This window comes from Delphinapterus leucas, chromosome 11 (genome assembly GCF_059928025.1).
Source record: "Delphinapterus leucas isolate spDelLeu-1000000601 "Yukka" chromosome 11, BTC_Dleu_Yukka2, whole genome shotgun sequence".
Classification (NCBI taxonomy): Eukaryota; Metazoa; Chordata; class Mammalia; order Artiodactyla; family Monodontidae; genus Delphinapterus; species Delphinapterus leucas.
Genome location: NC_143139.1, coordinates 44,948,643 through 44,972,500, shown reverse-complemented (window position 1 = coordinate 44,972,500; position 23,858 = coordinate 44,948,643). Strand labels below are relative to the sequence as shown.

Below are 23,858 nucleotides of genomic sequence, written 5' to 3'. Positions count from 1 at the left end.
CCCCCTCCCCCTCCCCCTCTCCCTCTTTGCTGAATCCAGCACTACGCTCACCACTCACATGCCTTTGAAACACAGAGTGCTTACTTCTGTCTGTTGCACTCATTCTTCCTGTAAACAGCTTTTCTTTTCTCTTGGGAGAAAACAAGGAAGGAGGCTGATAAAATGCTTTTAAAATGCTGATAAAATCAGCATTTTATCATAAAATGCTTTTAAAATCATATCTTAGATTTGTTTAGTGGTTTTTCATATGTGCTCGCATATACTGTGTCATTTTCATTCTCACCACAACTTAGTGAAGAGGAAATTTAAGACTCAAAGAGAATAAATGACTTGCCTAAGATCACAGTCCTAGAGCTTGAACTTGGGTCTTTTCACTTTCTATAACCCATGCTACATCCTCAGTAACACATTTTCAACAGGTTTCTGTCCTCTATTCGTTTCCCTCCAGTAGGAAATAAATGGATATCATGTTAAATAGCTAAAGGCCTTCTTTGGAGGGGCCAGTTATCCCAGGTGAATAGACTTATGCCTTGCAGCCTCTCACTATCTGTCGTTGCCAAGAGCTCCCCCAATACACCAAGTACAACTGCTCCTGTTTGTTTCCCTTTCACCCGACCCTGACATATCATTATGCTGTAGTTAAGTAGACTTCACGGGTTCTGGGGGGGAGGAGGTTAAGGTAGCCTCCAGCCATCCCCATGCAGCTCTATTGTGGGAATGTCAGGGTTCCCTCTTCTGGTGAGAAGGAGGTATATTGCCAATTTTTCTCATTTTAGAAATGGAATATTTTTCACATAAGATTTTCTGTACTCTATGTTAGGTGCTCTGGAGTAGATTCCAGAATTAAGCTTGCTCACAAGACATGATTAGTTCTTACCTTCAATGTAATGACTTCTTCCTTTATCCAGACCAACCATGGATCTCTTACAGGATGAGGTTTTAAAATTCACCAACCTTTACTACCCTTTATTACATTATTGGTCTCTCTAGCTGTTTCTCCTAGTGTCCGCCAGGGGCACTTGACCTTGAAATTCCCAGCGGGGTATGGAAATTATAGAAACCAGCTCCAAGAACTGCTGTAGCCTGTGGTGGTGCTTGGCACCTCAGGGCATTTTCTCTCCTGTTTGTTAAAATAAGTGTGTGCGTGTGCATATGGGTATACTTGTATGTGAATTTTTGTATATATCCTTAGTGGTATATCGGTATATCTGTTGGGTCTCCGCAGTTATGTCTCTTCGTCTGCAAATACAAGATGAATTAGAAACAAATCAAGTGAAAATAATTTTTCAGTACCTACTCTGGACCTAGTGCTGGGTTAATTAAGTAAACTGAAACAGCTATTGTTCTGAAAGTTGGCAGCACTAGAGATCTGGACTGGGATTGGAAGGAGATAATCTAGGCTCTTCCCAAATTAATAGAAATAGACAAAACCCTCTCCATCATCTAATTTCCTTGCTGCTTTAGAATTTTCTGTTTTATTTCCTTTCCTTCTGGCTACCTGATTGACCCTAGGCTTCTGACTGACCCCTTGTACTTTTCCTAGATGATGGGACCCTCTCTTCCACCCACATCATCTAAGAGACCTATTCACCATAGCATCAATCTTAAAAGTCTTCAATCCCTGCTCATGGGAATCTAAGAGGAAGTGGAAGAAAAGAAAAAGTGCTTCTTACACCTTCCTTTCCAGTTTTCCCTTTACTGGAAAGATAGAAGGCTGGCACTCCCCACAAGGGCTGCTATGTCACCTTCAGAGGGCAGTCACCCGCCCTTCTTCCATGTAGCAACATGGTCACTTTTCCAAAAATAAAGGTAGGGGTTAGGATTGGCTGTTCCTAGAGCAATTGTTCCAGTTTCTTAATACATTTTTGTAGTTGCCCAGTTTACCCCCAGGCCTGGACGTTAATTCCTCCACTATGATATTAGATATAACCATAACCTCAGGAAATACTTTTCTTCCCACTAAAATAGTGACTTGCAGGTCCCTTGAGGTTTCTACAGGGATGCTTGTCTGGGGAAGAGGCACACAGACATGAAATGGCAGTGAAACCTATGCACAGACTCTCAACTCACAGTGACACAGCAGCAGGGCCAGAGTGAGGTACATACAGAAATAGCTTCTCACCTATTTACTGGCTCATTTTGTAGCTGAGGGCTTTCCAAAGCTGAGACTAACTCTTTTCAATCCCCAATCCCTGAAGATAACCCTCTCCCCCACCAAAAATAATGGAAAACTACGAAGATACTGTAGGATTCTGTCCTGTAATTTGGGAAAGATGCCTGTGGGATTTTATTTCTCTGGACATTCCTTTCCATAGATTTCATTTCAGATGGTAAGGAAGAAGCCTTATCAGTTTTCTACCTCAGCGATTTAAAAACAAAGCAAAAACTAAACAAAAGCAATTCTGGCAGACATAAATGTCATCTGTTTATATTTATGCGGTTTGCTCTGCCCAATCGACCTTTCTGCCCAGGTTTAATGATGCCACTTAAAAAGCCATTCACACGTTCCCTCTCCTTTCAGAGCTTTCAAGCTGAAATTGATTTCCTTATTCAACTCCCTTCTCCCCCTTCCCACTCCAACCCAGGCTCCTTCCCCCAGCGTGATTATGTGGAAGCGCTGTCACTGGGCAGTGCCGTGGGGGGTTTTCGTTTTGGGAGATTTGGGGGATTTTTTGCCACGTGCATTAAGAAGTAGCCACAGTTCAGCTGCTAACGGATGCCACCAGCTTCTGGCTTGAGGAAGAGAAGCATAAAGGTCATCTCATCAGCAGAGTAGTGCTCTCTGTCCTCAGCTGAGTGAAGGTACAACACTCCAGGCCAGCGGGAGAGGACTCAGTGAGGGAAGGAGCTCAGGAATGAGGCTGCAACTAGGAACCCTGCCTTTGCTTTCCTTGCGATCAGAGAAAATAATATGAGGACTTTGTTCTCTTTCCCCCTCCACTTTAGCCCCCTAATAGCTCCTTACGGCTACATGTTGGTATTAGAAAGAACTTCTACTGCCTTGCTTATGCCCACACCCTACATACTCACACATCCTCTACCTTTTCCTGGCCCAGGGCAATAGGCTCAGGTTATAAGCTGCCTTCCAGAAAAGCTATACATTCGATTATTTTTACGTTGGCCCCCTCAGGTAGCAGTGAGTTGTCTGAATAAGATCAGTTGCAGTTTTGTGGGTAAAGAACATGGGAGCAGGTGCAGCTCTTAGGGTGGGGAAGTACAATGCCCAGAGCAACTATAGTAAAGGGGGAGTTGTTAAATGCCTGCCACCTCACAACTGTACAGTTTTCCTATGGCCCTTTTACGAGCCATGCTGATGAATACCCTGTCCTCTTTGGCAGGGGAAGGGGAGAGGTGAGCCTGTCGAGCCTGTCACTCTGAGTATTTGTGCTGTCTGATTATATGAGCCCTAGAGGATGGGGGTGGGCACAAACTGGGGAATAGGGTACAACAGATGCTGTGTCTCCTGAGCTGTTCTCTCAGACCTCCCACTGTTTCTTTTCCTTTCCTTTGACCGATGCTACCTGAGAAAAGCAATCACGCTCACTTCCCAGCATGACTGGTGCCCAGGGCAGAGGCTGCAACATTTCCCAGCACAGGAAGCAGTGCGATGGCGGCAGCAGTGGCAGCCCCAGAGCACTGAGCCATGAAGGCAGCAGCATTGCAGCAGGTTTTCGAGCTAGCGACCCTCAGTCCCATTTCTCTACCACCAGACACACACATGAACTCAGCCTGTCCATCCACAGAAATATAGTCTGGAGGGTCAAGGGCAAAGCCTCATGCTGGACAGTCCCCCGTGGGGAAGCAGAGCTCCTGCTCATCTCTCCCAGCAGAAACTGTCTATCAAACTGCTTCTCCCTGACCCCTTACCTTGCTTTTCACCATGAGGAAGAGTCAGGACTTAATGTTCCTCCTCATTGAGCCCTTTCCTTCCCCCAGACTGTGAGAGGGTAAGACCATATCTATGGTTGCCTGGGCTAAAACCTCAGGGCTGCATCCAGTCAGTCACCTTGAACCTGTCAGTAAAACCTTCAGAGAGTCTCACCCTCCCACTCCATTTCTGCTGTCACTGCTCTAATTCATAATCACTTTGTTTTGTTTCAGTAGCCTCCTAACTAGTCTTCTGGTCACTAGTCTCTCCCTCCCTTTAGCCATCTTGCATTCGGCCACTTGGGTTAGCTCTCTGAAACACAAGTCCTGTTCCCAACACCTACAGGATACGACCCTTACCAGAATGTGCTTCAGACTCTGACACCAGCTATTTATTTAATGTCTGACTCCCTAATAGACTGTTCATTCCATGGGGGTAGAGACCAGTCTTTTTTGTTTGTTTGTTTGTTTGTTTTGTATACCCAGTGCCCAGCATCGGAACTGGCACATAGACAAATGTTCAATAAACATTTGTTGAATAAATGAATAAATGTATCTCATCTCCTGCTACTTCCCCTACATAGCCCCTGTGCCTTAGCACCTTGAATTATTTGTCATTTCCTGAGCATGACATACATCTCTATGCCATTCCCTCTACTTGAAATGCTCCCAATTCACCCAACCCTTGCCCAAGAATTATATCCTGCACATTTATCTTCTCCAGAACAACCAGAGATCGCTGACTTATCTGCAGCCATTACCAGAAAAGCCTGCACGTGCCTGCAGCCCTGGCCCAGGCCCCAGACTGGGACCTGTACCATGCCCAGACATTTGAGCAGTCTGACCTGGGAACTTTGACAGAAATGAAGTAGTTTTCTGCCAATCATACCAAAGTACCCCCCACCAGGTGAAGGCCAGGAGGGCATTGGCATCTTCCACTCAAACTTCCACTGGTTCGAAGTTTCCACTGGTCTGAGAGAGGGTCAGAGACCAAATCAGCAACTATCTCAGATTCCTGGCAGGACACAGTTTAAGTGACCCTGAAGCCAGTAGGTGGATTTGCTTACTGGCTTTCCCACTTAGGGTTAGCTGACAGGCCTAAAATGTAGTTTGAATGCACAACCAACTGCTTTTTTCCTGCCACCCAGGAGTGTCACCTTCTGGACCAGGTGTGGTGGTCATGCAGCTGAATGTCCCTAATGGACCCCAGCACCCCCAGAACCCGTCCATGGTCCAGTGGAGTCACTGTAAATATTACAGCATGGACCAGCGGGGGCAGAAACCTGGAGACTTGTACAGTCCTGACAGTAGCCCCCAGGTGAGTCCCTGCAACCCAGCTTTGTCTTAGCAGGGAGGTAACCAGATTCTTCTCAGGAAGTAATCTTTGCCATTGACTGAGCAACCTCTGTTACTTGTCTTTCCCTGGGCACTTTTTGGGAAGAAACACAAGAAATAGAGGAGAGCATCTTCTTTCAAGGAACCTAAGATTTAAGGTAGCAGATGGGACACATGCTTGAAAATGCTAAGGGAATACTTAAAACAGTATGTCAAAAAGTGGATGTTAAAATAATACAAACTGGGCTTCCCTGGTGGCGCAGTGGTTAAGAATCCGCCTGCCAGTGCAGGGGACACGGGTTCGAGCCCTGGTCCAGGAAGATCCCACATGCCACGGAGCAACTAAGCCTGTGCGCCACAACTCCTGAGCCTGCGCTCTAGAGCCGTGAGCCACAACTACGGAGCACACGTGCCACAACTCCTGAAGCCTACGCGCCTAGAGCCCCCGCCATGAGAAGCCTGCGCACCGCAATGAAGAGTAGCCCCCGCTCGCCGCAACTAGAGAAAGCCCCCACGCAGCAGTGAAGACCCAACGCAGCCAAAAATAAAATAAAATTTAAAATAATAATAACACAAACTAATTAGGGACTAGGGCTAGTTTGAAGGAGCAGTCTGACTTTGACAGAGTTCAGCAAGAGAAGTTTCCTGAGAGAGGTGACTTTTTTTGTTGTTTTGAGAGAGGTGACTTTTGTGTGTGTGTGTGTGTGTGTGTGTGGTACGCGGGCCTCTCACTGTTGTGGCCTCTCCCGTTGCGGAGCACAGGCTCCGGACGCGCAGGCTCAGCGGCCATGGCTCACGGGCCCAGCTGCTCCACGGCATGTGGGATCTTCCCAGACCGGGGCACAAACCCGTGTCCCCTGCATCAGCAGGCGGACTCTCAACCACTGCGCCACCAGGGAAGCCCATGAGAGAGGTGACTTTTAAGCCAAGCCACAGGAATACCCAGAGGGTAATGTTTGGTGTATGTATGATGTGTACTCCTCTCTCTCCCACAGGCCAACACACAAATGAGCAGCAGCCCTGTCACATCTCCTACTCAGTCTCCAGCACCCTCTCCTGTCACCAGCCTCAGCAACGTCTGCACAGGACTCAGTCCCCTTCCTGTCCTCACACAGTTCCCCCGTCCTGGGGGTCCAGCACAGGGTAAGGGGTTAGATAAGGGCTGGTTGCTGTCAAATTCACCATTCGCATCCCATTCCCAAGTGGGGAGATCGAGAGGGCAGCAACAGGCAGGGAAGCGGTGTGGCTGGTCATCCAACTCTGGCCCTGTTCAGACCAAAGACACCTGCCCCTCTTTAGTGCTGCCCATAGTTAATTTACTCTAGATCTCCGTTAGATTTTTAGTATTTACTTCCAAGTCCCTGGTGACTATGAGCCAGGGAAAAGAAGTTCACTGAACTTTCTAATGAACAACCAAGAGTTTAATCCATCAGTACTGAGTCTGAGGGTTGGGAATATGGGGTGGTGTCAGAAACGGTATTTGTCAGAAACGTTATGGTTTTAGAAGAGGGAATACTGGATTTGAGTTAAAAGACTTGGGTTCAAATTCTAGTTCTACAACTAACTAGCTTTGTGATGTTGAACATGTTACTTAAAATGGGACCTCAGTTTCCTAATATATAAAATGAGGTAATCACACATAAGATGGAAATAATCTTATCTGCTTTCTGCCGTGGCTATCAAAAGCAGTATAAAAATAAGATGAAAATATGGATTAAAACTTCAGAGTGCTCTGAAATATAGTATTTATCACCAATAATAGGTAACACATGGTACTTAATATGTATCAAGCATTGCTATAAGTGCTTTACTTATAAGTACTTTACTTTATAGGTGCTATAAGTGTCTTACAGTCATTTAACCTCAGCAGTGCTAATGAGAGGAAAACATACCCAACATCCCATTTTCAGTAACAGAGCCAGGATTTGAACCTAGGCAGTCTGGCTGTAAGTCTGTGTTCTTCTCCACTGCATTGTATTGCCTCTCATGTGAGTCAGAAACTTGAGCCCTGGGTTTAAGGTGAAAAGAAACTGTATGAGAAATAAAAGACAGTCATAAGGGTCTGTAGGTTTCCTCCAGGGCCTTTTGTCTTCAATGGACAGAGCCCTTCTTCAAAGGTGCAAGAACCTAATAACTCCTTTTGTCTGAGCTACAGCTGAGAGCCAAGGGGTTTAGGAAGAGAGAAAACTCTTAAATCAGTGACATGGGCACTCCTATCATAGATGAAGTAGGAATAGTATGCATTGTTGCTGTCCATCTCCAAAGCCCCATGAAGTCTCATAAAAGTCATACCATGTAGTTCAAACTTTCAGAAAACCATCTGCTCTTCCTCCCTAGGTGATGGTCACTACTCCCTCTTGGGCCAGCCATTACAGTACAATCTGTCCATCTGCCCTCCCTTGCTCCATGGCCAGTCAACTTACACGGTGCACCAGGTAAGGGTGTCTCCTATCAGCCTTAGGGCCATCAGAGTCCCCTTCTCATCCAGGCCCCTGCTTCTGAGCCATCCACCTCAACTAGCTGGGTGGACAAGAGAGACAACACAGAGAGAATGGACGAAGTGGGAAGAGCCTTTACCCCACTCCTGTACTCATTCCTCTCACCCCTTCCCCAGTGCCAAGAGGGAGAGGCTCTTTGTTTCTCAGTGGCCACTCTCTGGCCAATCTGACTGCCTGGTGGGATGGGGTCCTCAGGGTTGGGTACTGCTCCTTAATCTCTCAGACAGACTGGGATGTAAGGCAGTCATTGTTTACCTGGAATGAGAGTTATCTTTCGAATATTGAAGGGACAGAGTGGATTGAAGCATGGAAACCGGAGCAAGAGACAAGCACTCAAATCTGCCTCCACTGACCTGGGGACAACAGACGTTGGTGAGTGACAGGATGCTGAATTCCCAAAAGAAGGTGCTTAACCCCTCCAGCCTTGCATTACCAGCCCAGGATGGTGAGAAAAGCCAGCTTAGGGTAGGGAGTCAAAAGAGGACCTTTTCGTACTCAAGAGCAAGGAGAAGCTGGAGAAGTGAGGTGTCTCAGTCCTCCTTACCAAGCCATTCCAAGTCCTAGGGAAGATGAGGGTGAAAATTTGGAATAACACAATGATGGGGCTTGTTGAGCCTGCTATTAACAGACAGTCTTGTGGAAGTGGTCCTGACGCTGATCTAGGATGTCTACCTTTGGTAGTTCTAGACCCAGTTTAGGAGAGGCTTGATAAGAGAATATGGGGGAGTAACTCTCCTCCTGCAGGCCTTCCATACTAGGCATAACAAGATCTCTTGGGGTTTCGCCTACTGAAGCAGTTTGCTAAACAAGGTAAGGAAGGGAAACTGACTTCCCTAGATGATAAGAAAGAGGAATCTACCTGGACCAGCCTCTGGGAAGGGAATGGAACATATTTCAGACTGAGCTATTAACTTTGTGAAATAACATAACCAAAAGCCACACTTCCTTCACAGTAATTGCACCCTGTGAGAGAACTGAGGTATAGGTTTCCAGATCTTAAATCTGGGATTCTGATTCCCAGTCTCCTCTTGCCTACATCTCTAGGCTAGGAGAAGAGAAAGTTTCCTTTGTGTCTCCTAGTTGCCCTGATCAGAGTCTGGATGGTAGGGAGTTGGGTTGATTTGGGGAGGGAGGAAAGGGCCAAGTGAGAAAGGCTGGGCTTTTGAGGACATTGTATACAGACTTGGTCAGCTGGATGCTCCTCTGCTGGGCTGCTGGCCAGTCCTTCCTACTCTATACCTCTTACAACCATGTCCTGTCTCCTCCCCTTCCAGTCCTGGGACGGGTGCTGGAGGTGACAGATCTCCCTGAGGGCATCACCCGTACCGAGGCGGACAAACTCTTCACTCAGCTTGCCATGTCTGGCGCCAAGATCCAGTGGCTCAAGGATGCTCAGGGGCTGCCTGGTGGGGGTGTGGGGGACAACGGTGGGACTGCTGAGAATGGCCGCCACTCGGACCTTGCTGCCTTGTACACCATCGTGGCTGTGTTCCCCAGCCCTCTGGCTGCCCAAAATGCCTCCCTTCGCCTCAACAACTCTGTGAGTCGCTTCAAACTTCGAGTGGCCAAAAAGAACTATGACCTGAGGATCCTGGAGCGAGCCAGCTCCCAATAAATGGAGGAGAAGAAGGGACCAGCATGGCAGGGGTGGGGCAGGGTAGAGGGGGTCAGGGGGTCCTGTCAGACCACAGACAGAGGCAGAAGGTAAGGTAAGGTCCACAGACAGACACTAAACTGGAGCCTAAGACAGTAGCGATGAAGATGGAAACAGAGACAGACACTCACACTGGCACTGAACTCTTTCTCACTCCCCTGCCAAGGGTCCCTCTTTTTCCCTGGTTGGCCCCATGTCTGCTTCCCTCTCCTTCCCATCCTCTTCTATGATTTTTTATCTCTTCTCTCACCATGAAATTAATTCTTTCATATTTTTTGGTCAGGTAGAATTGGGAGGGTCCTATACTCCCATGTTCTCCTATTTCCTCACCATCCCAAGCTCCCTTTTCTTTTTTGGTCCTTATGAATATATTTATATGGACAGAATTAAGAAAAATAAAATTGATTTCCCCTTTCTCCCACCCCATCTTATCTCCCCAAACCCCACAGAGTTAAAACTTGGGCCTCCCTCCACCCCCCCAGAACACTTGTATATTGTTTGTTTGAGGTTTGTGCTGCAGTAACAGACACAGTATTTAATTGCACATACAGATGTTTGCTGGGTATATTCACTGTAAATTTTATTTAATCTGATTTTTTGTTTGTTGGGGGGTTCTTCGGGGGGGGTTGATTTTGTTTTTAAATATAAAAAGAAAATCTGTCACTGGACATCAGTCCGTTTTCTGTTGCCACCCTGGTATGGGTGGGGTCGGAGGGATTTGATGCGGGCTGGGATGGCTTTCTCTGGCATATGCACACATATCTTCCTAACACTATTCCCTGCATCCTGTCCTACTCCTTACAAATAATTCTGATAAATGGCTGGGTCTGTAATGGGACTCTGCCACTAACTGTGGTTTACCAAGCACATCACTCTCAACTCTGGACCTCTGAGTTCTTACCAGTAAAATAAGAGACTTGGACTGACTAGGCGACCTCCGAGGTTCCTTCCACCCTGTTAATTCTGTGATACACATTTAGGGCCCTGGTAGCTAAGCCAGAGGAGTGTGAGTGACGTCCCAAACTGGGTCGAGATGCTTGCTTCATACCTGTCCATCTCATATTCTGAAAACTCTTCAGGGATGGAGGACTTGGGCCTTTCTTTAATCCCGAAGCCAGAGGATTGGGTTCTACCTGGCAGGAACAGAACCGCATGTTTCTTACAATAAAAGCTACATCAATTGAACTTGCTGTGCCAAGATGTCATACTATCCAGGTGTGCTTAGCAGTCCCTGTCCTGTGCAGCTGAAGAAAGGTGAAGAGCAGAAGTCACTTGCCTGTAAGATAATAGAGCTTTCCTCTGTCTTCCCAAAGCTAGCCCTGTTGTTGTGCAGCCTGTCAGACGAGGGCCATTAAAGAGCCTGTTGACCCAGAACCATCCAGCAGCCCCTGCTGAAAAATGTCACCCACCCCTTAAGGAAAAAAGAACAGTAGGCAGAAATGACATAGCACATTGCCCTGGAAATCCCTTGTGTCTGGGTAGCAGTATCTCTCTAGCCAGCCTCCTCTGAAGCTTGTCTGGCCCAACCTCCAACATAATCCTTTACTTCTTACAGATACAAGGGATAAAGCAGCATGACATTACCACCTCCAAATTGCTCTGCTCTGAGATGGGAGTATCTCCTTTTTCAGCCATGTCACAGCTCAGACTAGGAAAAGACTGCATCCCTGTGAGATAATGCCAGATACCTCATTGACCCATCAGATCATATGCATCAGAGGAAAGAGATGGAATCAGGGAATCAGAATGATAAAGGAAGCTTGAGGCTTGGCCATCCTACCTCCAAGAGTCTGCAGTTCCCATGGGAAAGGGGACGTTACTTACAGATGATAAAAACTCCATGTGTGACAGCTATTGCCTTCTGTCCAATATTAACAAAACAATCTGTACGTGATCATTAGACCCTCACTCCCCCAGAACCCCTCAGATGGAAGTCCCAGCCTGGCCTTTTTTAATAGCTCTTAGAATTCCTTTCACCCTGCAGACAAGATTTTAGAGGAATAGGGGAAAGATATCTCTGGGGGCAGCTGGAGGGAACAAAGCAGTACTACATGTTCTTCACTCCCTTACAGGATAGCAGCAAGGTACCCTTCTAACTACCCTTGGATAAGAAAGCAATCTAGTTTGGCTGATAGGAGAGCTCTGAAAATTCAAATGTTCCTTTCTTCACCAGTTTCCAAGCCCTTTCCTTCCTAAAGATTGGAGGCTAGATCGATGCTTGAGGGTAAAAAAAAAAAACATGGCCACAAGAAGATGGTGGCTGAGAAGTCGAAGGCTAGTTCCTAAAGTAGATCCAGGGAGGGTAGAATTGGAGAGATGTTTGGACCTTGGGAAAAGGATGGAGAAGCCTGTTTATAATTCATCTTCACCTTTAGTCATTTAAAATCACCCACATGAAGGAATTCCCTGGCGGTCCTGTGGTTAGGACTCCGCGCTTTCACTGCCGAGGGCCCAGGTTCCATCCCTGGACGCGGAACTAAGATCCCACAAGCCACACACACAGAGTGTGACCAAAAAAAAAAAAAATCACCCATATGAGTATGCGGCATGTCCCTTCCTGAATTTAGCCAGTTCTGACCTGCACACCATAGATGAAAAACCAGGCAACAGCAGCTCTGGGGGGATGGGAGGAGTTAGGGTCCAGCCCTCCCCGTGTCCAATTTCTCTGTGTCAGCTGTTGTCGCTCAGCTGTCCACTTTCCTCCAGCCCTGTCATTGCAGCTCTGACACCAAGGCGAGAGGCTAGGAGGTCTACAAACACCGTCTGGGTAGCTGGTGTGAGTACAGAGAGTACTGGGGGGGCTTAGCCCCCAAGGAAGAAGACCAGCCCTCCCCCAGCACCACCGTCAAGATCCCAGGGGCTCCCTCTTTCCTCCACAGGCTGTGGACTGACTTAGGGAATTCCAAACGTAAGTTGCCTCTTCATCCTCTTTCCGTTTCCAGGACTGCTCACCCAAGCTTCCCCAATCCATAGTCTATTCCGCTGCCTCATTTCTCTGCTTGTCTGTGAGTAGTTTGGGTTTTAGGAGTAAAATTATTATTATTCTACTCCAGGACAAGAGCTAGGATTAGAGGGTGGGGTGGGGGTGGGATCAGGGGAATGGAGTAGTAAGGGAAGGAAAGGCTCATATTACTCAGAAAACTTAAAATAGCTGAGGCCTGAGGCAGGCTGGGAACTAGGCACTGGGCCCCCAGGGCTCAAGAGAGAGGTAGAGGAGAACAAATGTCCCCAGCCCATCCCTCCTCGCATGCTTGTGGACACACACATTAAACCTCTTGAAAGGGGATCTGGGAAGGTGTGTGTCACATTTCTATTGCCCACAGATTCCCAAGAGAAACAGAGTACCTGTAGGAAAATCCCTAAACCACACAGCCTTGTGCACTGTCTTGGGGGTGTAAACTCTGGGGTTGCCCCTCATGGTAGAAGTATGGTTATTGGTTTGAGGAACTGGTTGGGAAGGTCTGTAGTCTGTTGGGCTTTTCTCTGGACTTGCATGGAATCTTTCTGCTCATAAGCCTTATGGAAGGATCTTTGTTTAACCAAATTTCTCCCAAAGCCTCCCCTTCAAGGACCACCCCACTGCAAGGGACAGGAATATGGGCGGGAAGAATGGCAGTCAGGTATTAGATTTCACAGTGGGGTCCAACCTCTTGCAGGATGACAGAAAAGGAGGTGCTGGAGTCCTCCTCCTTCCCAGCAGAGACTCGGCAAAGTGGGGTGAGTCTGGGCTTCTGACCACTGGGTGGGGGGAGCTGGGAAACCGCTGCAGCCCTTGAAGAAAAGTGCTTGAATTGATCTCACTTGTATATGACTAATTTATTGTTAAAACGCTAGCTAGCACCCACAGCCCCCAATACCCCCTAATCCTGGGGTGTGCCCCTTGCCCCAGGCTAGAAAAATGTAGTTAGCTTCAGCCTTACCTACTCTAGAAAGCAAGACAGTTCTTTTAACATTGGGTCTCCTTCACTCCCTCCCTCAGCTACAGCGGCTGAAGCAATTATTCAGGAAGGAGTCTACAGGGACAAAGGAGATGGAGCTTCCCCCAGAGCCCCAGGCCAATGGGGAGGCAGTGGGAGCTGGGGGTGGGCCCATCTACTACATCTATGAGGAAGAGGAGGAAGAAGAGGAGGAGGAGCCACCCCCAGAACCTCCTAAGCTTGTTAATGATAAGCCCCACAAATTCAAAGATCATTTCTTCAGGAAGCCCAAGTTCTGTGATGTCTGTGCCCGGATGATTGTGCGTGAGTCATGAAGGGAAGTGGAGAGTGTGATGTCGAAGGCAGGGGGTGGGGGAAAGGGTTTAGGAAAGGAGTATTTGTATATCAGACAGGCTGTGGTAAGATTTGGCTTTAAGAAAATACTATTCCAGACTGAGAGTGTTGGGTCCCAGACAAAAAAAGGACCTAAGAGCTAGAGTAGCAGCAATGGTACAAAGGGGAAGGGAAATCAGGAACCTCACCCAGATGTTCTCCCCACCTCCCAAGTCAACAACAAATTTGGGCTTCGCTGTAAGAACTGCAAAACTAACATCCACGAACACTGTCAGTCCTATGTGGAGATGCAGAGATGCTTCGGCAAGATCGTGAGTAGGCTCTGGGGAGCAAGAAAGTAGAAGGGAGGGGACGTGTTGCCAGCTACCTCCTTGCCAGTCCCTCCTCAAATCATCCCACCCATTTCCCCGCTTTTTTTTCCTCAACCCATCTCTTACTTTAAGAAGGGGTGAATACTCACGGGAGAGATGGGTTCTGGGCCCTACCTTGTTATCTCTAATGCTTTCTCCCATCCAATCCTACAGCCCCCTGGTTTCCGTCGGGCCTATAGCTCCCCTCTCTACAGCAACCAGCAGTACGCTTGTGTCAAAGATCTCTGTAAGTGCCCCATACGGGACCTGAGGGAATGGGCAAGCCTAGAGATGGTTTCAGCACGATCTCCAGATTGAGAAGCCAAATTCTGAAACAGACTCTATTTCCCATGGTTTTCGCTCAATCTAATATTTTAGCCATCTTGGATGCAGAGTCAGTATTCCCCTGTTTTATAACAGAGGGAGATAAGATTTAGCACGGGCTTTGTACAGTAAGAAAGAGACAGATAAGAAAGAGGCAGAACCAAGACTGAAACCTTCATCTGCCTGACTTCAAATTCTGCTCTTCATATGCAAAACCATTTCTAAGCATGAAGCAGACTGTCCTCATCCTTGTTAGAGCATAGTGCCAGACTCAGGGCCAGACCAAGAGCTGTGGGCATCCTGGGCAGATTCATAATTTGGCAACCCTTAAAAGTGTATTTGTTGAGGGCTTCCCTGGTGGCGGAGTGGTTGAGAGTCCGCCTACCGATGCAGGGGACACGGGTTCGTGCCCCGGTCCGGGAGGATCCCACATGCCGTGGAGCGGCTGGGCCCGTGAGCCACGGCCGCTGAGCCTGCGCGTCCGGAGCCCGTGCTCTGCAACGGGAGAGGCCACAACAATGAGAGGCCCGTGTATCGCAAAAAAAAAAAAAAAAAAAAAAAAAAAAAGTGTATTTGTTGACAATTTGCTCAACATTTATTTGGAGGAGAGGCTGAACTCTGTGAGGAGCATGGATGGAGAAAGAAGAACCCACTGGTGGTAGTACCCCAGCTTGCACATGCCACTCAGCGGAACAAAAGCCAGCAGTTAAAGGACCACTCTCCTTAAAAGGAAAATAGTGATTCTGAGCATTCCCCAACTCCCAAGCAACTCATTAGCAGAGTTGTCTTTCCAACATCATATAATGCTCTGCCTGGAAGGAGTGCTGGTAAATATTTTTCTCCATCACATTTCCAGTGATGTCTTTAGAGCTCTTTATAAATTGATGACCCTAGGTATACCCAGCTGACATTTTGCTAATTTTAAACACACACGCACCTACTCAGTCCCATCTCTCCCTTACTTAAGAGGTCTCTCTTTCCTCTAAGCCTTTTTCTGCCTCCCCAGTAATGTCTCCTTTCTTCTCCCATTCCAACCAGCTGCTGCCAATCGCAATGACCCTGTGTTTGAAACCCTTCGCAGTGGGGTGATCATGGCAAACAAGGAACGGAAGAAGGGACAGGCAGATAAAAAAAATGTGAGCACCCAGTTTTCCTACTGAGGCCTTCCAGAGACCCCATGGAGTAGGTCCTGTCTCCTCTCTGGAAAGCTGACAGAAGTAGGGATCCTCTTCCCCTAAAATTGCACATAACCCAACAGACAAATTTTTGCACGCAATTTTAAAAGGCCTCAGTTTAACAACTCCTGCCATAGCATGTGTTTACTCCAGGAACTCCCTTCTGAAATTCTCAGATAAACCACCATAACTAACTAAAGGCTAGGCCCCAGGGCCCTGGCATTGCCAGGCAACAGAGGAAAAGCTATGCTTTTGGATTTGGAGAGGAGAGCTTGTCATGCCAACTAATCAGAGAATTCTAGAGCCCCCCCAAGGGTCCATGAAGATAATCTGGTCTGACCCAATTATCCTATAGATGAGGAAACTGAGGCACAAAGCTTGTGGCCAAGAGCACCTTCATTTCCTTTTGTAATAGGTTACTAGATTGGTAATACAATAGACGTATTCAGTTCAGCAAGGAATTTGTTAGCATATCCTTATATCTTTCTGGACAACAAGGATGGACTAATGTGGATAATGGTTACAGTTAGATGGATTCCTAAAATTGGTTGAATGACAGCACACAAAGGATTCTGGTCCTTTAGGGAGTTTCCAACTAGAGGGAGATTTCTGATGCTTTATGACATGATTTAGTCCTTAGTCCTCACCTATGGACATTTTTTCACTGATACAGATGAAGATATAAATGATATATCCCATTAAGTTTGTGGGAAACCTAGGAGGGAAAACTCATACACTGAATAATATATTCAAAAATCTTACAGACTCGAAGAAAGACCAAGAACTAATCATTCAAAATTGTGTAAGGAAAAATACCTAACTGTTCTTGGATCAAAAAATGAAAATCAACTGCACAAAAACAGAACTAGAGATCTGGCCTCAAAGTAGTTGATATGGAAGTTGGGTGCAAATTAGGGATTTCTTGGAGTGAGCTATGACTTATAAGGCACTATCAATGTGATCTGACTGCTTCCAGAAAGGCTAGCCCACTCGGGTTCTATTCTCTTAAGGGAATTCTAAAAATTGTGCTGCCCATTTTTCTCTTACACACTGTAGTATTTTTAAGGGCAGACATTATAGTAAAGGACATGGATTTTGCAAGGTAGTGAGCTTCCTGTCAACTACATTCAAGCACAAAGTGGGTGGTCACCTGCCATGTTGTTTCAGAGGAAGTCCCTCCATTAGGAAGGTGGTTGACTAGATACTTCTTCCAAGGCTCCTTCCAACACTGAGATCCTATTCTCTAGTTCTCTGGCCTGACTTGAGAGCCAGGGCAAGCATGGGTTTCCAGGACAGCATCTTCCTAACTCTAGTGCCCTCTCCAGTCTCTAGCAGCCATGATGGAAGAGGAGCCAGAGTCTGCCAGACTACAGGAAGGCAAACCCCAGGATGGTGAGTAACACCCACCTCCATCCATAGAGATGGAGGAGGGTCAGGGCTCAGCTGTGGCACAGGAGATGGAGGGCCAAAGAGCATGCCAGGTTTGGAGGTAAGAGGCCCTGGAACAGAAAGGTAAGGGATTGAGGGCTGCACTCCAGAAGCCAGAGACAATTTGTCGGTGTTTCCCATTCCAGGAAACGCTGAAGGGGATAAGAAAGCTGAAAAGAAGACACCTGATGACAAAGTGAGAATATTTTCTCCCTACGGGGACCCCAGTCCTCTCCCCAACCTAGGTCTGACACCACTCACGCCACTTACGGCCTCAGCAGAAGCTCACACTTATTCCATGGGTTCCAATCATTAACCTGTCTTCTCCACCACCTCACACAGCCAACACATTCGTCTTAGTTCAGGGACATGAAAGAGAGGTGGAATGTAGTGTGTCTAGAAAATACCCCTGGCCTTGCCTCCTGCCTCTCAGTCTGGGACAGAGGTGCCCTGAGACTCATCACCCCCTTTCACCCCCAGCACAAGCAGCCTGGCTTCCAGCAGTCTCATTACTTTGTGGCTCTCTATCGATTCAAAGCCCTGGAGAAGGACGATCTGGATTTCCCGTGAGAGGCCTTAGGATTGGGGTGGCGGTGTACTGGGAGTGGAGAGGGGAGAGCCCCAGCTCCCTGTGGGAAAGGAAAAGGGGGGACTCAGGCATGGAGCCTATTTGGGGCTGGACCTGGGCACAGCCAAGGCTCCTAAATCTCAGAGGCCCCTTCCTTCCTCTCCCAGGCCTGGAGAGAAGATCACAGTCATTGATGACTCCAATGAGGAGTGGTGGCGGGTAAGAGAAATGTCTGAGACTCGGGTGGGACATGGGTTGAGTTTAGAACCAGAGATTGTGAGATTAATTACCCCTACCATCTCCTTTAGGGGAAAATAGGGGAGAAGGTCGGATTTTTCCCTCCAAACTTCATCATTCGGGTCCGGTCTGGAGAGCGTGTGCACCGCGTAACGAGATCCTTCGTGGGGAACCGCGAGATAGGGCAGATCACTCTCAAGAAGGACCAGGTAGCTCTGGTGCCCCAACTCAACCCCAGGCCCAGAGGCTTCTCTGCAAACTACACTTCTTGCAGATCTTAACCCATTAATGGGGCTAGATTGGGCCTCCATAACTCTGGACTCCCCTGCTCAGCTCTTCTACTGTTTTCTCTTGATTCCCCTCCTCCCTCGTCCCTTAATCCTTTAGATTGTGGTGCAGAAAGGAGATGAAGCCGGTGGCTACGTCAAGGTCTACACCGGCCGCAAGGTGGGGCTGTTTCCCACCGACTTCCTGGAGGAGATTTAGGCGTGAAGACGCCTGCTGGCGGGAGATAACCAAACCCCATTCTGGGCAGGCCCAGTGGAGGTTGGGGAGAAAAGGGGCGAAAGCAACTATACTGCTGGGTGGGGGAGATGGGAAGGCCCGCCGGAACGTGACGGTGCTTCCGGGAAGGGACTGGTTCCCGTCCCCCTCCCCCGCCGAGGGCGTCGGATACTTGGTGCCGGGAGCAGCCTCACTCGCAGCCCCTCAGGTCCAGCCTTTGAGATCTGGAAAAAGAACGCGTCTCCACTAGGGAGACGGGAGGGGGCATTGAGGCGAACCATCGAATGCTGCGAATTTATTAAAGTTTTGACAAAAGTTAGAAAAGTTTACCGTTTAACTGGGGGCCGAGGGGAGAGGGAGGAGAGAGGGCCTAGGAAGGGGTGGCGAATCTTCCCCAGCTCTCCCCTCACTACCATGGTGCGAGGTGGGGAGACAGATGCGTCCGCCAGGCAAGGCCTCTGTCGTCAATGAAGAAAGGGGAGCTGGACTGGGGTCACGGCCCCCGCGCCCCTGCTGCTGGGAGCAGGATCGGGTAGCAGGGTAGGTCCCACAAGCTCTTAGTGATTTCGCCGTGGGCAGCCCCTTGCATTTCCGAACCTGGCTCAGTTCCGAGCTAGGCCGCCAGGGGGCGATGCAAGATCTCGGTTGAAGTGCGAGGGACGGGGGGGGGGGGGCGGGGGGAGAGGAGAGAACCAGAGACACCAAGCCTGAGACCCTGGTCCTGGAAGGGGGTGGGGTGCGTGCCGTCTCCATGGCAACACTTCCTCAAGTCCTCCGGGAACTGAGCGAGCGAGACGGGGGGGGGGGCCTGACCCCTCCCGCGCGGCCCCCGCCCCAGCCCTTTGCGACAGGTACCAAGTGAGAGGGCGCGGGGCAGACAGCTAAGCAGCTCAAGCGGAGACCCCCCCTGCGGTGCGCCGTATGTAAATTATATTTGCATATGCAAATATGCAAATGTACCAGCCCAGGTCGCGGTGGCAGGTGGCGGGGAGCGGGAAGGTGTAGGAAAGGGAGCTGAAGGAGACGAGGAGTTTAGGGACCTGGGAGCGGACCAGTGAGCGGCAGCCTGGGGTGGCCGCTGGAATGGGGCTGGCTGAGGGTCTTGAGCTAGATGGCGGGTGGGGGAGGGTCAGCCTGGCCAGTCAAGAGATCCTCTTCTCTTCTGCCGGTTGTCAGCCAGGCCTGAGGTTGGCACCGCCTAGCAAGGTTGGCAGCGGGAGCCCGGGCACCATCTGCTGCTGGCGGGGGGAGGGCAGAGTCTCAGCTGGGCTGGGGAAGAGGAGGGCCCGGGACGGGAGCGCCCCCCTTCCTTCCAGAAAGCTGAGGTGTGTTGGGGGTAGGGAAGCACACGAGAAGACTCGCCTCAGAACCTGGTTCGGTTTCCTGTTCCCTTTGCCCTTGACTGATCCGGACGCCTCGGGGCGGCGGCGGGGTCATAAAGGGAAGCTCAGGCAGCCCCCTCGAATCACGCTTGGGCTGGAATATCAGATCGCAGGCCCCCCCTCCACCGCCGCACACAAATCAAACCTTTGCCCCCATCCCTCCTCACGATCCACCTACCACCAAAGCGGGGGGCAGGGACGGATAGGGCTTGGGTCGCAATTCTTCATCAAGCGATCAAAGGGACTCAAAACCAGAGCCTCCCAAGATTCTCGAGAGCGCCCCACACACACAAAATGCTGAAACAAAACCAATTTACTGGCTCATTGGGCGGCAGTGCTGGTGTAGGGGTACCGAGAAACAGAAAGAGCTGCTGTTCTCTCCCCCTACACTCGGGGGGCACCCTCCTCCCCCGCCTCCCGGAGCCGGCAGCTGTCCCTAATTAGAGCGGCGGTTTAATTGGATTTATCAGCAGTTAATAGGAAATTAAGCAAAGGGCCCGAGAGAGGGAGGGTGGGAAGAGCGGGGAGGCTGACTGTGCCGAGTTCGAAGGACGGGTGCTGGGGTGTCAGGGGTGAGGGACACAAGGCCCAGTTATAGCAATTGAGCCCCTTGGTCACACCCTCCCCCCAGTACTTGTCCCGCCCGTGGGCCCTGGCCTGTGGGCAGAGAGCAGGTCTCAGGAGAGGGAGGCAGGAGGGACAGCGACCCTGTGTGAGCCCCCAACGCCCCCCACCCCTGCCAGCAGCCGCCTGGGTGATAGATGATGCTGCCTCACACTGCAAAGGTCATAAGTCTAGGCCAAGGAGCTGACTGAATTGAAAACAGACTGAAGGAGGGGCCGGGTTACTAGGGTCCAGAACACAACCCACATCCTACCCCTCCCCAGTGCCCACCCGGCTCTTAGCAAAGAAAGTGCCCCTTGACGTCCGAAGATTGAGCAGCACCAGGGATGAGCCTGCCTCCTGGCTGTGCTGGGAGTCTCCCTATGCGGTTGCTAATATCCCTCTATGGCTTTCCCACCTCTCCCCCAGCTACCCGGGTTGAGGCTGGCAGGGTCGGCTGTGGCCAGAGAGGCCTAAGGTCTACACCACTGGCCCTGGGGGCCAAGAAAGGAAGTTTGTGTGCAGTCAAGCAGGGGCGCAGGGTCCACAGCCCCAGGAATCTCCTATCATCAGAACCTCATTATATGGCTAGACTAGCAAGGCCTGCTTCAGGGATCCCAGTGACCTCTCTGCCACACTTCGCCACCGCAGGGCACAGGCAGCAGCTCTGGCATGTGTGGGTGTGAAACTCTGAGTGTGTGGGGGGAGGGGGGAAGGGGATTTCTCTGTGCCCCTGCTGATTATGGGTGTCTGTGTCCCTGCTCTGTAGTGTGTGTGTGTGTCTGTGCCCTGAATGTGTGAGGTGTGTCTATCAAGAGTCTCAGGTGTTGTGTTTGTGTATATGTGTGGACCCCTGGTATGTGTGCCCCTGGTGTGAGCCTGTGCCGCTGAGTATGTGTCTTGTCCCCGATCAGCCCCACCCCCAACCTCTTAAGATTTTTGGCTGTCTTAGACCCTGGGTGTCAGATGTACATATGTGCTTTGACGGTCTTCGTGTCTGTGCATTCTTCACTGCTGCGTGTGCCCCGCGTGTGGGCATTTACATGCGCTTCTGCCTGTAGGACCGTGTATGTGTGAGAACCAGGAAAAGCTTCTGGTGAGTGTGTGTTGTTCGGGCGTCTCTGCCTGCAGGTGTGTGTGCCTCAGTGACAGTGCGTGGGCGTGTGCCTGGGTGTGAGCCGCGCGGCGGCGTATATTCGAATGACAGTGTGACGCACGCACGCACGCTCGTGTATGTGTGTGTGTGTGTGTGCGCGCGCGCGCGTGTGTGCTTGCCAGGGTGAGTCTCCCGCCCCCGCCCCTTCCTCTCCCCATTTCTATTCCTCTCTCCTCTCCGGGCGGGCTTGGCTCCAACGTCCGCATCGTCCGCATCATCTCCATCCATTATTGAAGAAAGAGCCGCGTCCGCTCCAATCACATCAACACCCCCCGCCCCCCTCAGTTCCGCTCGCCCCGCGGCCCCTCTGGGTGCTGGGGAGTGGGGGAGCCGCAGCGCGGCGGGTGCGCCGGGCAGTAGCTGACTCATGACCCTGTGTCCAGAGCTGGGCCAGGCACCGGAACGCCGGGGTCCCGGGCGGAGAGCACTTTGCATAAACAGATGGCGCAGGCGTCTTTGTCTCGCTGGTTCGTTCGCTGCGCGGCTCCCGGCTCCGCGGCTGTCTGGCTGATGCAATCATGATCATCTCAGAGCCTCGGGACCCGGCGTCCTTAATAGCGGCAGAGGGGGTCAGGGGCCCCGGGGCTCCCGAGCAGATGCTGGGCACTGTGTCTTCCAACCCTGGCGCCCCCTCCACGCCGCACTGCTGCAGAGGGAAGAAGGAGCCCGCGCCAAGGTGACGGGCGTGTGGAGGTGACCGGGAAGGGGACCCTGGGCAGTGCCCCGAGGTGTCCCCAGGCTGTCCCGTTTGACTGCTGCAGAACCCCAGGGGCAGCAAGGCAGAGAATAGGAATAGAACCAGGGAATGGGAGGGGGGAGAAAGACAGTGACAGAGAGAGGCATTTGTAAAGAGAGGCACAGCGAGGTAGAGCAATGTAGAGGGAAGGAGAGACGAACGGAGGGAGACACAGAAACAGATGCAGGGGGACACAGCCAGGTAAAGAGAGCTGCAGAGGGAGAGACAATGAGAAGGAACAGAGAGACAGTGATAGGGTCTGAAGCAGACCCAGAAAAAATGGGCAGCCAGAGACTGGGGCAGGTAGGGTCAGAGGGCAGAGAACAGTCTCGGGGCGGAGGCGGAGCCCCGGGCATCTGGGGCAGCCCAGCCTGGCGAGAGAAACTGGCCTGAACCTGAGGTGCCCGCAGCTGGCGAAGTGGGAGCTTCCTCGTCCCCTCTCCTTCCCTTCACTCGGCCCCACCTCACAACAGAAGAGTGGAAGTTGAGGGACCCACTGCCTTGGCGGTGGAAGTGGCAGGAACGGCTGACCTGCCAGCCGGACCGACACTCCTGGCACTAATTTACCTGCTCAAAAGCCGCGGGGCGCAGGGCCAGCGCAGCCCGATAGGGGGCGCCTGAGGCATCGCCCCCTAAGAGCTTGAGAGCAGCTCCGCCTCCAGGGGGCGCCCGCACCCACGGCCCCGCTGGCAACTTGTTCCGCGGAGTCCAGCTGCTTTTGACGTTCGGCTCCACCAGAGCGCGGATTAGTGTCTGTAAGGTTTAGGGTTCAGAGTCAGATCCCAGCGGGAACCCAGCCCGCCCCTGGCCACGCCTAATCCGCAGCTAATGACCTCTGTCGGCTCGGTCAGCGTGGCCTGAGTCCTTCTGGTAGGAAAATGCGGGGAGGTGGGAAGAAATGCGATGTGGAACCCAAGGAGTTCTGTGTCTCAGCTTGGCCCCAGAGACCACGATCCAGAGATGGGCGGGGCCTTAGAAATAGGGTCACCGACAAGGGGTCAGAGACAAGTACCAGAAGCAGGTGAAGGGTCAAGGAGCCCCGGAGAGGCAAGCGCGAAAGCAGTAATGTAATAAGGAACTCTGGCGGAGGCCCAAGGCAGGAGGATCAACGGCGGCTCCAAGGAAAGAAGTGGGTCAGAGGGTCCTGAATGCGCTAGGCCCGGGTCACTGGAACTCACAAGAAAGGGCACCGGAAGGAGGGCGAGGGCCCAAGAAGCAAAGGGGCGCGGTACAGGGGCCAGACATACCTATCGGCATCCTGGAGCCCCAGTTGTGCCACAAGAGCCCGATGTGCAGCCCAGCTGTGCGGCCCTCGAGCTCGAGCTCCAGGAGTGATTTTTAGTCCCAGAGACTGGAGGGCTAAGGGGCACTGGTGACAGGACACCCCAGCCCCTGACCCAGCCCTGGAGGTGCGGGTCCTCAGGAAGGGCCGGGCTCTGCGCTGCTCCAGGCTCTGACATCCCGTCAGTCGCCCTCCGCCGTCCCCCACACACGTAAGCACTGAGTCTCTGTCTCTTTGTTCTCGCCGTGTCTCTGACACTTTATCTCATTATCCGCCGGAGGGAGGCGGAGAGCTCAGGACCCCGCAGCCTAATTACAGCCGCGCTTGTCAGCGCAGGAGGCTGGGGAGGTATCAGCTCGGGGCGAAAGCAGGAGGGCCCCCAGAAAGGGACTTCTCCCTCTCGGTGCTCTGAGGGGCACAGCGGTGGGTGCACAGCTCGCCCCTGCCTGGGCACCACGAGGCTCTGGAGGGGAGAAGTGAGAGACCTC

The 23,858-nt window shown here is 50.9% G+C and overlaps 2 protein-coding genes across 26 annotated transcripts in view; both read left to right on the top strand.

The window, feature by feature from the left end:
• R3HDM2 (R3H domain containing 2) overlaps positions 1-10,539 on the top strand; it is a 152,450-nt gene extending 141,911 nt beyond the window's left edge. For all 24 annotated transcript variants that reach the window (XM_022571757.2, XM_022571771.3, XM_022571769.3 and 21 more), the window contains 5 exons: positions 5,016-5,185; positions 6,198-6,345; positions 7,540-7,637; positions 7,988-8,072; positions 8,975-10,539. In XM_022571757.2, coding sequence (XP_022427465.1) covers positions 5,016-5,185; positions 6,198-6,345; positions 7,540-7,637; positions 7,988-8,072; positions 8,975-9,315 — 842 coding nt within the window. In that variant the 3' untranslated portion in view covers positions 9,316-10,539. The remainder of the gene's footprint in view (positions 1-5,015; positions 5,186-6,197; positions 6,346-7,539; positions 7,638-7,987; positions 8,073-8,974) is intronic.
• A 104-nt stretch (positions 10,540-10,643) lies between these two features.
• STAC3 (SH3 and cysteine rich domain 3) lies at positions 10,644-18,867 on the top strand. 2 transcript variants are annotated; one of them, XM_022571776.3, is made up of 12 exons: positions 10,644-12,262; positions 13,011-13,071; positions 13,334-13,595; positions 13,839-13,936; positions 14,150-14,222; positions 15,338-15,435; positions 16,800-16,866; positions 17,049-17,098; positions 17,383-17,468; positions 17,638-17,689; positions 17,779-17,916; positions 18,095-18,867. In XM_022571776.3, exons 2-12 carry the CDS (start codon positions 13,012-13,014, stop codon positions 18,191-18,193), a joined length of 1,083 nt encoding a protein of 360 aa, XP_022427484.1. In that variant the 5' UTR covers positions 10,644-12,262; position 13,011; the 3' UTR covers positions 18,194-18,867. The 2 variants fall into 2 exon arrangements, with proteins under 2 accessions (XP_022427484.1, XP_089777032.1); XM_089920906.1 differs by lacking the exons at positions 10,644-12,262; positions 13,011-13,071; positions 13,334-13,595; positions 13,839-13,936 and adding an exon at positions 14,905-15,126 and having other exon boundaries at positions 14,204-14,222.
• Positions 18,868-23,858: the final 4,991 nt, after the last annotated feature.

Excerpts from the sequence above, each read along its gene's own strand:
- STAC3 (XM_022571776.3), top strand. The coding sequence starts at position 13,012 with ATGACAGAAAAGGAGGTGCTGGAGTCCTCCTCCTTCCCAGCAGAGACT. Across the intron at positions 17,099-17,382 it reads AGAAGACACCTGATGACAAA|CACAAGCAGCCTGGCTTCCA; the intron begins GTGAGAATATTT and ends TTTCACCCCCAG. Across the intron at positions 17,690-17,778 it reads CCAATGAGGAGTGGTGGCGG|GGGAAAATAGGGGAGAAGGT; the intron begins GTAAGAGAAATG and ends CATCTCCTTTAG.